Source organism: Schistocerca cancellata, chromosome 5 (genome assembly GCF_023864275.1).
Source record: "Schistocerca cancellata isolate TAMUIC-IGC-003103 chromosome 5, iqSchCanc2.1, whole genome shotgun sequence".
NCBI lineage: Eukaryota > Metazoa > Arthropoda > Insecta > Orthoptera > Acrididae > Schistocerca > Schistocerca cancellata.
In genome coordinates, this window is record NC_064630.1 from 249,141,889 (window position 1) to 249,155,567 (window position 13,679).

Here is a 13,679-nt window from a genome sequence, read left to right on the forward strand (position 1 = left end):
GACCAATATATTTTCATGTCATTTATTTCCCACTTTTGTGATGAAATTTGCTGAAACTAAAGCAGTTCTCTAACACAAGTTGAATCATTGTCTCAAGGTCTGTTATAGCAGTAAGAAGGTTTCCCAAAACTTAACGGCAAAGGCAGAGTGGTAATTCATACACATTGCATCATTTTGTAATTTCATTCCCCCCCTTGGAGTTAATCCACTGTTGTTCCTTTCCTTGAGTAATAGCTATCATTTATTCTATTTATTTGTTCCTGATTCCAGTGGGTATCTTATATATTACAGAAAGGAGACTGCCAGGTCAACAGTTTTGTATTTCTTGCCTGTTGCTTGTGCTTGCTGATACCTAATAAATGTTCAGTTAGAAAACTGGTACATAATAAACATTTCTAACTTACTCTGGGAAGACAGTGGTTGTGGGATGTGATAGAGGTAGCCTTGGCTTCTGATGCAAAATATGTCTCACAAATTATTGTTTCTACTCTCCAGCCATACTGTTACAATATTTTTGCTGTTGTATTTCCAACAAGAAATACGTGCATGCTGCAGTTTTGTGACTGGTACCAGATATTAATTCTTATTATAGAAAATGATTTACCTAAACCTTGCATCGCTTTTATTTCATGAACAGTTTGATATTCGAACGAGGTTTTCAACATACGATAGTAGAATGAGGGGTATATAATTTTGTGTTTGTGTTACACTGTGGACAATTGTATTAACCAAGGAATTGAAGCAAGTATGGTTCTTGTAATGAAATGAGTTTTTTGCACTTAAAACCCCCCTGAAAAGATAGTACAGCCCAGTGATGTGTGTGTGTGTGTGTGTGTGTGTGTGTGTGTGTGTGTGTGTGTGTACTCTTGCTGGTCTCTTGCGCTGTCTGGTACCGCCATGTAGCATGTAGCAATGTTATTCCGTCGCTTCTGGCTGGACTGCTGCTTAATATTTGTGTTTTGCTGTTCTCTATATGTGTTTGTCTGTTCTCGTCAACACTTACTGTTAGAAGAAATGTCACCCCATTTCCCCTATTTATCATTACTCCATTCATAGCAGTGCTAAAGAAATCGTATTCCTATAACACTTCTTTCTTTTTCCATGTAAGTTCAGTTTAAATAGTGCCAGGCTTTTTAGAATATTCTGGATCTCTCTCTCTCTCTCTCTCTCTGTCTCAAGACCTTTCTGTACAGAGCAGTTGTAAGCATAAGAATGAGCCAAGCCCAGTTTTATACATTTTACAGAACATTAATATTTATGTTTGAATCTTTTCTGGATCTTACAGTTCTGTAGCATTTAAACTTATTTTGCAAAAATACAGAACTTACATTATATTCTGTAAAAATATTATCACATATTTATTCTAACTGTTATTTGTACATGTTAATAAGTCAAGTAAGGAAATAAAGAAGAGAACATAGAGGATTTTCTAGACTTATTGGAGAGTATAATTACAGATGTGGAAGCAATAGTAATGGGTGACCTAAATGTGCAGGTAGGCAAAGAAAGGCAAGGGAATGGGGAGATAATTGGCCCCTATGGATATGGGAGGAAAAATGAGGAAGGAGAGAAACTGGTTGATTTCTGTGAAAGAAACGGGCTGATTGTGGGCAACACATGGTTCCATAAAAATAATAGCCAGAAGATAATGAGATATGGATGGGGTGATAGACGGACAAAGACAGCCATCGATTACTTTCTGCTGGAAAAGAAAAATTGGAGACACTTGATGGATGTAACTGCACTCCCAGGAGAGGCTTTTGATGGAAACCATTGAGTGGTGGTGGAAAAGATGAGATTTGATGAATTGAAAGACATAAAGGAAGAAAGGGAAAGGAAAATAAAAGTGTGGAAACTAAAGGATGGCATGGTACAAGAAAAGTTCAAGGAGTTACTTAAGCGTAAAATCCCTAACACAAGTATAGCAGTGTGGAAGAGGAATGGGGTAAGTTCAAAGAAGCATTTGTAAGCTCTGCTGAGAAGACCTGTGACAGAGTGTCCGGAAGGGTAAAGGAAAAGGAGACACATGGTGAAATGAGAGGGTGATGGAGGCAGTAAAAGAAAAGAAGAAAACCTGGCATGAATGGAACAGAGACCGAACAACTGAAAGTAAAAGGAAATACCAGGGTAGTAAAAATAAGTGTAAGAAAATGGTAGCAGAAGAAAAGAGGAAAAGCTGGGAGAAATTTGCCCAAGAGTTGGAGGTGTAAGTGGTTGCAGATGACAAGCTGTGAAACAAAATAGTCACTGCTGAAACACAATACATCAGAAAAACCACACTATATGGTAAAAAGGTATGAATTTATAATTTTATGTGGTTTTTTTTCAAATACCTGTCATTATGATTTAAAAACTAATAGTTACATGTATACAAACAGTAAAGAACTTGATCTTTAACAGCCATGAAATAAACCCACTGAAGATGCTGCAGCTGAAACAGGTTTGGGTTAAAAAACGAAACTGTGTTTTGCTAAAGGCGGATTCTGTCCAAAAACATATGTATTGTTAAAGCAAACGTGAAAAAAAGAGCTTCAACCCTAAGATGATTAGTTGGAAAAAGATCTTACTTCTGGTAAGAGGATGATGTATGGAATTACAACGCGTATGAGGAAGGAAAAAACATACACAAAGCTACTGAAGGGGGAAAGTGGAGAGCTATTAATCCAACCAGAAGAGATAAGGAAAAGATAAGATAGAAAGAGTGCTTTGATAAATTACTAAATGTGAAGAACGGCAATGGAAAGGGAATAGAAGTACGACAGGGTCCGGGGGTCTGGTTGGAGAGGAGGATGTACCAATGTTAGAAGTGGAACTAGCTGCGAGAAGAATGAAAACAGGAAAGACACCTGGGATAGATGAAATTATACTGTGGAGATGATAAGGCAGCTGGACCAGTTGGGCTACAGTGGCTATATAGACTAATAAGATGCATTTGGACCCAAAAATGTGTATATGAAGAATGGTGAAAGGGAATAATAATCCCAGTTTTCAAGAATGGTGACAGGAAAGTATGTGACAATTATCAAGGGATCACACTCCTATCCCAAGTAGCAAAAATAATGGGGAGGATACTGGATAGAAGAGTGAGAGAAAAAGTGGAAGGGCAGTTAGAAGAGGAGCATTATGGCTTTTGTCATGGTTGATCAGCAGTGGACTCAATCTTTAGTATGAGACAGTTGCTGGATAGACATTGGGAGTGTGGGAAAGATATGGTGATAATGACATGTCTCGACCAAGTGAAAGTGTTCCCGGGGAAAAGGTATGGGCAGCCATGAAGAGAAAGGGAGTTAGAAAGCAAACACTTGGAGTCATCCAGGCAATGTATGAAAAAAGCTCTTGTTGTGTGTGCAGACATCAGTTGGAAGAACTGAATGCTTTAAGAGTGTTACGGGACTAAAACAAGGAAGTGCGATATTACCACTACTATTTATAATGGTTAGATTAGATTATATTATATTAGATTAGTTTTTCGTTCCATAGATCCATGCTGAGGAGATCCTCGTGGATGTGGAACATGTCAACTTTTTTTTTTTTTTTTTTTTTTTAGCTGAAATAACAATACTAATAGTATGAATATATACTCGTACAGTACATCATTTGTTTCTATTAAAAACATCGTCAATGGAGTAGAAGGAGTTGGCCACTAGTAAGTCTTTCAGGCTCCTTTTAAATTGATCATTATTTGTAACTAAATTTTTTATGTTTGCTGGCAAATTATTGAAGACGAGTGTTCCTGAGTAGTGGACCCCTTTTTGAACTAAAGTCTTTGTGCAGATCATTTTTGTTCCTGGTATTTTATGTATGAACTGAGCTGTTTGTTGGAAAAAGGGATATACTATTTAGGACAAATTTAATTAAGGAGTAAATATACTGAGAGGCAGTGGTTAGTATACCCAGTTCTTTGAAGAGGTTTTTACATGATGTCCGTGAATTTACTCCACAAATAATACGTATTACACGCTTTTGGACTCTGAAAACTTTTGTTTGACTTGAAGAGTTACCCCAAAATATTATACCATATGACATTACGGAATGAAAGTGTGCAAAGTATGCAAGCTTTTTCATTTTTATGTTGCCTACGTCTGCTAACACTCGAATTCCAAATACAGATTTGTTAAGGCGTTTCTGCAGTTCTGTGGTGTGCTCCTCCCAACTGAATTTATTATCAAGTTGTAATCCCAGGAATTTAAGACTGTCAACCTCTTCTATCTGCTCTTCTTCATACTTTATGCATATGCTGGGTGGAAACCTCTTACAGGTTCTGAATTGCATGTAGTGAGTCTTTTCAAAGTTTAATGTCAATGAGTTGGCTTTAAACCATTTATTAATATCCATGAAAATGTCATTAGCAGATCTTTCTAGAACTACACTCGACATACTATTTATTGCAATACTTGTGTCATCTGCAAACAAAACGAACTCTGCTTCTGGCAGTGTAACTGATGAGAGATCATTAATGTACACAAGAAAAAGCAGTGGCCCTAAGATGGATCCTTGTGGGACACCACATGTAATTTCTTCCCATTCTAATCATGACTGATGACTTAATTCACTAGTCCCTTGTACTGACACCCTTTGTTACCTGTTAGCTAGGTATGACTTGAACCATTTTGCAGCACTGCCTGTGACACCATAGAATTCTAATTTATTTAAAAGGATGTTGTGGTTCGCACAATCAAATACCTTTGACAAATCACAGAAAATACCTGCTGCTTGTAATTTGTTATTTAATAAATTAAGTACATTTTCACTGTAGGTGTAAATAGCCTTCTCGATATCAGAACCCTTCAGAAATCCAAACTGTGTTCTTGATAATATGTTATTTGTGGTCAGACGGTTGAGAAGCTGCTTGTACATTACTTTTTCTAAAAATTTTGAGAATGCTGGCAAAAGTGAAATTGGTCTGTAGTTTGATGGTATCTCTTTATCCCCTTTCTTGAATAGAGGCTTAACATCTGCATATTTTAGCCAGTCAGGAAATGTCCCATTTATAATTGACTGGTTACACAAGTAACTTAGAATTGTACTAAACTCACAAGAACATGCCTTAATTAACTTTGTTTATATTTCATCGTAACCGCTAGAATGCTTTGTTTTCAAAGATTTTATTATGGAAGTTATTTCTTTTGGTGAAGTGAGTGACATATTTATGTAACTGAAGCTATTTGTAAAGGCTAGTTTCAGATATTCAAGGACATTATGTACTGATCCTGACAATCCCATTCTATCAGTAACGAATATAAAGTACTTGTTAAATAGATTTGCCACACTATGCCCATCGGTTACTAATGTGTCGTCTCCCCTTAATGCTATTTGCTCCTGTTACTTTCTGGTTCTACCCATCTCCTCTTTCACTATATCCCATATTGTTTTTATTTTGTTCCCTGACATTGCTATCTTCTTCTCGTAGTGCATTTGTTTAGATGTCTGAATTACTTTTGTTAATACTTTACAGTATTCCTTGTATTTAGCTAAATCATCAGTATTGGAGCTATTCTTGGTCGACAGATACATTTTCCTTTTTGTCTTACAGGAAATCTTTATTCCTTGTGTAATCCATGGTTTTATTATAGACTTCTGTTTAATTTGAGTAACTTTCAGAGGAAAACAGTTTTCAAACATGGTACTGACATTTTTCATGAATGTATTATATTTTTCATTCATGTCATGGGCACTATAAACATCTTTCCAGTTCATATCTTTGAGCAGTTTTCTAAAACACTCAATTTTTGGTTGACTGACTACTCTCCTGTACTCAGACTTAGCAGTCTTGATAATCTGCTCAGAATTTACATCTAAAACAAGGAGCTACATGTCATGATCTGATAGTCCATGGATGATCTGATAGTGATGGATGGGACGGTATATTGAAATTGTGGACAACTTTAAATATTTGGGAAGTGTATTAATGGGGAACGCTCTTTTGGAGGCAGAAATTAGCAAAAGAATACAACAGAGTAGTACATTTTACCAGTGTGTGAGGGACTTGGTGTGTGGAAGGGAAGTACCAATAAGGTGCAAGTTGGTGCTATACAAGAACTACTTCACACCTACACCAATTTACAGCTCAGAGACTTGGACTGTGACTAGAAGAGAGGAGAGTAGGGTACAATCCAGTGAAATGAAGTTTCTGAGAAGTGTGCTAGGGAAGATGAGGGGAGAGAGAGTTGAAAAATGATGATGTTAGGAAGGAAATTGGAGTGGAGAAGTTGACTGAAAAAATTGAAAAGAATAGATTAAAATGGTTTGGGCATGTAAAGAGGATGGGAGAGGGAAGAATAACAAGAAAAATGATGGAGCTCAAGATTGAGGTCAAGAGGAAGACAGAGAAAAAGATGAATTGATACAATAAAGATGAGTTGGAGGAGAAAGCTGCTATGGAACCAAATTGTGGAAGAAGAATGGCAGAAAGACAGTAAAGTGACAAAGTACCATTGATACCCCAACCCGACCAGATGTTGGATAGAGGGGAAACGTTGATAATGATGATGATAATGATGGATGATGATGATGATGATGATGAATAAGTCAAGTAAGAGTACCTTATTCGAAGAAAGGAGGGCATGAGTCCGTGAATTGAAAGAAACATAAGCATTGACTTTTCCTTTATTGCTTGAAATAAAAATCGAACTACGTTTAAAAAGCGAAGATTGCCTGTTCTGAGAACTTCAAGCAATAGAAAGACTGTTATAATATTCTTGTGCTGCTGACCCACAAAAATTTTTCAAAACTTCTAGATCCTGGTATTTCTCACGAGATGTGGGTAGTAGATTTGAAAATATGAAGTGGAACATTTTAGAATACAAAATTTCATCATAATAAAAAAAAAAGGTAAGGTTTGAGGATTATCATACAGTCTTACTGCTACTTGAAAACCCTGGCAAATCACTATAGTCCATTGAATTCTTCAGCTGGATGATCAGACTTCAAAGCAGCAGTCTCCCGTGCTGCATTATAAGTCCTGAATTGGCACATCTTGAGTGAGTTCTGTTTATAATGAGTTCCTAACTGGACACATAGGAAAGGGACACTTTTGCATATAGAAGGGCTTAAGGAATGCTGTCCATAGGCAAAAAGTTTCAGATGTTGCTTCATTAACATTAAATGGTGAAAAGTCTTTGACCGAGCTGATATGAACTCCTGTATTTAATCTTTGGGGACTTCTGTGTGAGCTTTCCGGTTTATAAGGCCCATGTTTTTATCAGATTCCTAATAGAATGTCCTCTTATGGGAAAAGAGCTTCTGTTTGCTGTAATCAAATTGTACAAAAATTGAATAAATGTTTAGTCCTCATTTTGGCCAGAATATAAATCACAAAATATGTTCCAGTTTTTCACAGCCATGTCATAATAGTTGTTACAAAATGTACGAATCATTGAACAGATATCCTTACTATCTTTTTTGGCAACAAGTTCAGGATGAAGGAAAAATGTAGAAATTGCATTTGATAAACAGTGGATGTTCAAAGCACACATAAGCATAATTACTGTTACTACTTGGAAAGGAGGCAGTATGCTGTGTAACTGTATTAACTGTTTCAGCACTTAATGTCCATGGCCTGTTTCCAGGTTTCTTTGTTTATCAACTGGGGTATCTCCAGTAGAAAAGTGTCTTGATAGTTTTAGGTGACTGGGACTGGGACTGGGACTGGGACTGGGACTGGGACTGGGACTGGGACTGGGACTGGGACTGGGACTGGGACTGGGACTATCTCGAAATATTGAAAACTTGTACTATGGAAAGTTAGGTGGGGATGTTGAAAAGAATAAACCAAATGAATGCCTCACTTGTTTTTTTCAAACTAACTTCTTCATAGCTTTTTAGTTGAGAGATCCTTCAGAGCATTTCTATGAAGAAAAGTGTTCCAATGAAAGTCGGTTTCTTCGCAAGTCACCAGTGGTAACTTCACCGATATTATATATGAGCACGTTTTTTAATTGTTTCTCCTTTGTCATTTCAATGCTTCTAACTTAACACTGAACAGCACGAATTTCTTTTTGTTACACATTCATTTTTAGAAAGTGTACAGACAGAAAGAAAAGAGAAAAAAAGTACCAGCACTGTAAAAGAGTGACAATGACAAACCTAAAACATGATTTCCAATATAAGGTTTGCTTATGTAAACAATTAAAAACCAGGAAAAGCATATGCATTAGGTCACACACACACACACACACACACACACACACACTCTCTCTCTCTCTCTCTCTCTCTCTCTCTCTCTCTCTCTAAGAATCAACTCAACAATGCATTACCCTAAATGCCTTATGACAAACTGAAACTTCTTTGACTCCATCCCCTACTTTTCCTTGTACTCTGTGCTTGTAAATAGCATTGTGAAATCTTGCTTCACACTCACCTTTCGTTACGCTGTATTGGAAGTACAGAAATGAGATGACATAAATAGGCATTCTGCATATCTACATAGTCCATTATGTTGAATTATATTAAAATATTTTATTGGTATCTTCAGGTGCATTGTGAAAACATTGTAAACTACATTGGCCATTTTCTCCTATCTCATGAGGCATTAAATTTATAGTTTCATTTATGAAAGATAAGTAGCCCTTTTCTATTTTTTTTTATTTTTTCCTTCCATGAGTATGTTACTGTCTCCCATAATTTCACTACAGTCATGACTTACTGGCTCACCATCCGTAACAGTATTTTCACAAAATTGCAAGACCTTCAGTGCACTGTGTAAAGACCATCACACATAAGCTTAATGTGCCAACAGTGCACATAATTACAGTAATGTTTTACAACAACTGTTTGTCAGGGCTGCAACTTATATCGTTATTTACAGACCAGCACTTAACATACTAAGACTCCCCCTGTGCCCCCCCTCCCCATTTCATCATCTGGACAGAGACTTTTTGAACCTCATTTACAGTATGACTTAGTGGGTTTTCCATACTTACTATAGTAGGAAATACTGGGTCTGTTCCACACATTCATATACTGCTGAAAACTCAAAATTGTAAAAATGGACTTAGCTATTCCTTTTCGTGGACCTATCAGTTCGTATCGTTTTAAAAGGTTGCTGCACGTCGGTGTGTGTAGTTAAGTACTTGTATAAATTTATTGTAGACAATTTTACTAGGTAAAGTTAATAATTTATGATTTTCATCAAGTTCTTCTATTTTCACATCCCATTCAGTTGCAAAGTGATCCTGATGTATCTTGCTGTGATACATTCAGATATCACATTTGTTCATTAAACATTAAAAGTACTAATTTTCACTCAAATAAAGCATGTAAATGTGTTAAAAATCAGTGCAGAATTATTATGCGAGTTGGTAGATAGCATTAAGTTTTGATGAATTGCAGAAAATTTTGAGGTAGTAATATCTTAGTTTCACTGGCTGTGACTCCGTTTGATTTCTGTATTCAGTGTGATTGACTTAGATCCGTTTTGACAATCTGTAGATGATTTTCATTTGGTGGGTTGCTGCTGCACTTAACAATCTATTATTTGCTTTATATGCATTCAGCCACAACTGCTTCCCCTGCTTATGGTAGCAACACTTCACTATTCCAAGTGTGTCTTCTGAGGGTTTTCAAGTGGGTTTTGGTCTGATGTTACATCAGATATTTTAATTCTGATTTTGTAATGTGTAGATGCAGTGAGTCCAAACAAATACTGCTCGTCATGTGTTTCATACAGTGCCCAGTGTCAATGGAAGACATTGGTGTCAATCTCATGGGAGGGGGGATAAGTGTAATTTTGTGTGTACTAGTGACAAAGTTGTCCAAGTTTAAACTGCTGTGGTATTTAGTTTAACAACACAAGAAACAGAAAAACGTAAGAAATGGCCAGTAGTCCAGTTACATCTCAGTGCTGCTGCTGCATGACAGTAGTGGACAGACAGTATGGCACAGGGCAAGTCGTGCACAGAAGATGTGAACATACATATACAGATCTTTGTCTGGAGTAAAAAGCAATTAGTTCTGATGTTCTCTCAACATTTCTCATATCAGTAAATTTTTGTTTTACATGTCTTCACTGCGTGACCTGCCCGGCTCTTGCGCATGCCCTTGATGCATTGCCTATCTTTTCACTGCCATACAACAATGCTACTGCATTGTTGCTGGCTAGATTACTGGTTAATCTTTGTGTTTTGCAGACCTTGCTATGTTGTTTCAATTTAATGGTCACATAATTTTACATTTAAAAAATGTATGTAATGAGAAACACAGTTTTCTGTTGATACTGGACATTGTGTGAAACACGTGATGTACTGTATTTGTTTAGGGCTGACTCCATCCATACATTGCGTAAATAAAATTGAAAATATCTGCACAAACATCAGAGAAAATGCATGTTGCAACTCTTAGCAGAGACACCCGATAAATGTACTTAGAAGGAATAGCTTTAGCTGACAGAAATTTCATCTCGCAACTTTCCAATATTACAGTCCTCTGACCTCTTGATAAGATGTTCAGTGTTTTTTGCCGAATGCATTCCTCCTGCCCTTGCAGTCAGTTGAATACAAAATTTTAAGATTTGTCTTCCTTTCATTATGAATTATCATTATCAGTCTATAATATGTACATGAAACTAATTTTCAGTGTATTTTTTTAAGGGCAATAAAAACAAATGAAGTAAGGAATGTTCAAAATTCTTTTATTTGTAAGATTTTTTTAATTTTTAATACAAAAGCTACCAATAGGTGACATTTATCAACCACACACTGATAACAGTTCATGCAAATTATCTGTGACCTTGCAAGTAATTGCAGGCAGGAAAATTTTCTTGTTGTATTGACACCCTTTAATTGTTATTTTCATACAGACTTTATTTTACAGATCTTTACAGAGGATAAGAAGTTAGAAAAAATGATAAACTGGTGGGGATCAAGGAACTGAACAGGCTGATGAAAAATAAAGATATGAGCTGTGCCTCTATCATTGTGGAACTGTGCATTATTTTCAGTTTCATACTGTGTCCACAGAAAGTTCCTTAAAATGTCGAACCATCTGTGTAGACAACACATGCTAGATTTAGTGATAATGAACCACATAGATCATGGGGTCTATGAAATGGACATTCATTCAGTGGGTCAGTTGTTGGCCTTGAATACTTGTTTACAATATCTTACAGTTGAAATTGTACCTCATTGGTAAACAGCAGCAGTGTGTAATTGATAATGATCACCACTTGAGTGATATTAACTGTTAATGTGATTTAATGGGTTGCAACATGGGTACTTTCTCTAAATGTAACCTCTCTCACTCTCTCTCTCTCTCTCTCTCTCTCTCTCTCTCTCTCGTGTGTGTGTGTGTGTGTGTGTGTGTGTGTGTGTGTGTGTGTGTGTGTGTGCGTGCGTGCGTGCGTGCGCGTGCGTGTGCGTGTGCGTGTGTTCAATTTTTTTTGTAATTGCACTTCAGAGTGGTGTGATCTCTCAAAATCAGAGAATTATTTCTGTTAAATCCTGTAGTGACAAAGACTGACAGAAGTTACTGGAATTGGTGGGAAAAATTTGTAGACAGCATGGGAATTCTAGTCTAAAAGTGTTACTAACAGAAGGTATGTTACAGAATTATGAAGATTCTGAAGACGACGATGATGATGATGATGACGACGAAGATGATGAACAAACCCAGCGCCAGTACAATAGGCCTTACAGGCAACAATCGTATGGCCAAAGGCCTTATGGACAAAAGCAATATGGTCAAAGGCCATATGGGCAAAAGCAGTTTGGGCAAAGGCCATATGGCCAGAAGGCATATGGCCAACAGTCATATGGACAACAAAAGTCATATGGGTCACAGCAGCAGTATGGACAGCAACAATCATATGGCCAACAACAGCCATATGGCCAACAACAATCATATGGCCAACAGTCATACGGCCAACAACAAACGTACAATCGGCAGCAGCCTTACGGACAACAGGCTTATGAACAACAGGCGTATGGAGAAAAACAGACATATGGAGAAAAACAGACATATGAGCAGCAGCCAACACACACATATGGGCAAGAGCAGCAGCAGCAGCAGCAGACACAGCCATATGGGCAGGAGCAGCAGCAGACGACAGCAGCATATGGGCAGCAACAGACGACAGCGACATATGGGCAGCAACAGCCAACAGCGGCATATGGACAACAACAGACGACTGCAACATATGGGCAGCAACAGCCAACAGCAACATATGGGCAGCAACAGACGCAGGTGTACAGTCAGTCATACACTCAGCAGGGCAATGACCAATGGTATTGATTTCCCTGGTGTATCAAGAAGTTTTTGCGTCAGCACAGTAATTGAGTCAGTGTATAGAAGACAGTTCTTTGTCAATTTTGTATAAGGACATTAGGACAATTATTTTGTTTCTTCCTTGTTGCATTTACTTGATGTGATATACTGTGCTTGATGTGATATACTACAGTGCAGTGAACAAAGTGATTTCTATTTGGTGAACCACTGCAGTATCATCACCATTTGAGGAAGAAATCTGCTGATCAAAGTTAAAGGCACAGTATTCTTTGAGCAGTACTGCTCCATTCTGACTTGACACTGATACTATGTGTGTGTTAATGGAAATCCAGTGTAAGTGTGAAAATTCTTTTACCGTAAGCAGAGACCCACATTTTTGTGTAGCCAAAGACATCGTATATCCAATACGTAAATGAAATTACATGAGAGACTGAAGCAGAAAATTGTACTGGGTGTAAAAATCTCCACTTCCATGTAGTAGAAATGGCCAAACATAATTTTTTATAATTTGTTAAAAAGCCTTGTAGAATACCTGTCATCACAAACCTTTTTCTCTGTAAAACTCTTGATTGAAAAGTCAATAAACAAATATAAACTTTCATGTTTTACTTAGTGGGCATTGCAAATGTTCTACAGTGTTTCAGCAAAAGCATAAAGAAAAAAATTATATTTTCTATGACTCGCACGTAGATGCTTACATAAATTTTCATAAACACAGAAGCATTACTATTGTTATTTTTTTAAAGTGAAAGCTACTTTAACTAAGACATCTTTACGTATTATGTAATTTCAAGATTTTCATATTTCAGTCAATATTTGGCCCGTGATTCATAGATCTTGATAGAAAGCAGCATTGCTTTGCAAGGGTGTTTGTCTGAAAAAAAAGGTAATTGTATTGTTGAACAGTGGTTGCTTTTATCATAAATAGTGCAAGAATAAAAACTGCTGATTTGAAAGGTTCATAAAAGAAAAGTAAATGTCTTAGCATTTTATGTTTTGTGCTTCTGCATAATTGGAAATTTAAAATTACACATTTTTAGAAATGATAGAGGATGGGAATGTCGACTATTGCTTCATGAATATTCTCCTTCAAGTGTGGAAGCATCCACGGATAGCCAATATAAGCATTGTATAACAGAATTTTTTTTAAAAAAAAAGTTGCAAGGGTGCTAAATCCGGCGAGCGTGCCAGCCTCAGAAGATTATTTATCAAGGACATCTAGTGACCAGTGACTGGGGAATTTTTTTGCACAAAACACACATTGCAGTTTGCGCTGTGTCTGCCATGGTTCTATGTTACTGTATGCTAACATGAAGTTCTGTGGTTGTTAACACTTCAGTAACACAGGTTTCATTTATTCGTGCACGTAGCCACATGAAAATATGACTCACCACTAAAGGACACCAGGCTACTTTTTTACTGAACAACAAATTCACATTCACGGAGTGGTTGCACCACGG

The 13,679-nt window shown here is 37.0% G+C and overlaps 1 protein-coding gene across 10 annotated transcripts in view; it reads left to right on the top strand.

Moving 5' to 3' along the window:
* Nucleotides 1-12,827, top strand: part of LOC126188951 (RNA-binding protein EWS-like) — a 169,453-nt gene extending 156,626 nt beyond the window's left edge. For all 10 annotated transcript variants that reach the window (XM_049930697.1, XM_049930706.1, XM_049930700.1 and 7 more), the window contains one exon: nucleotides 11,542-12,827. In XM_049930697.1, coding sequence (XP_049786654.1) covers nucleotides 11,542-12,225 — 684 coding nt within the window. In that variant the 3' untranslated portion in view covers nucleotides 12,226-12,827. The remainder of the gene's footprint in view (nucleotides 1-11,541) is intronic.
* Nucleotides 12,828-13,679: the final 852 nt, after the last annotated feature.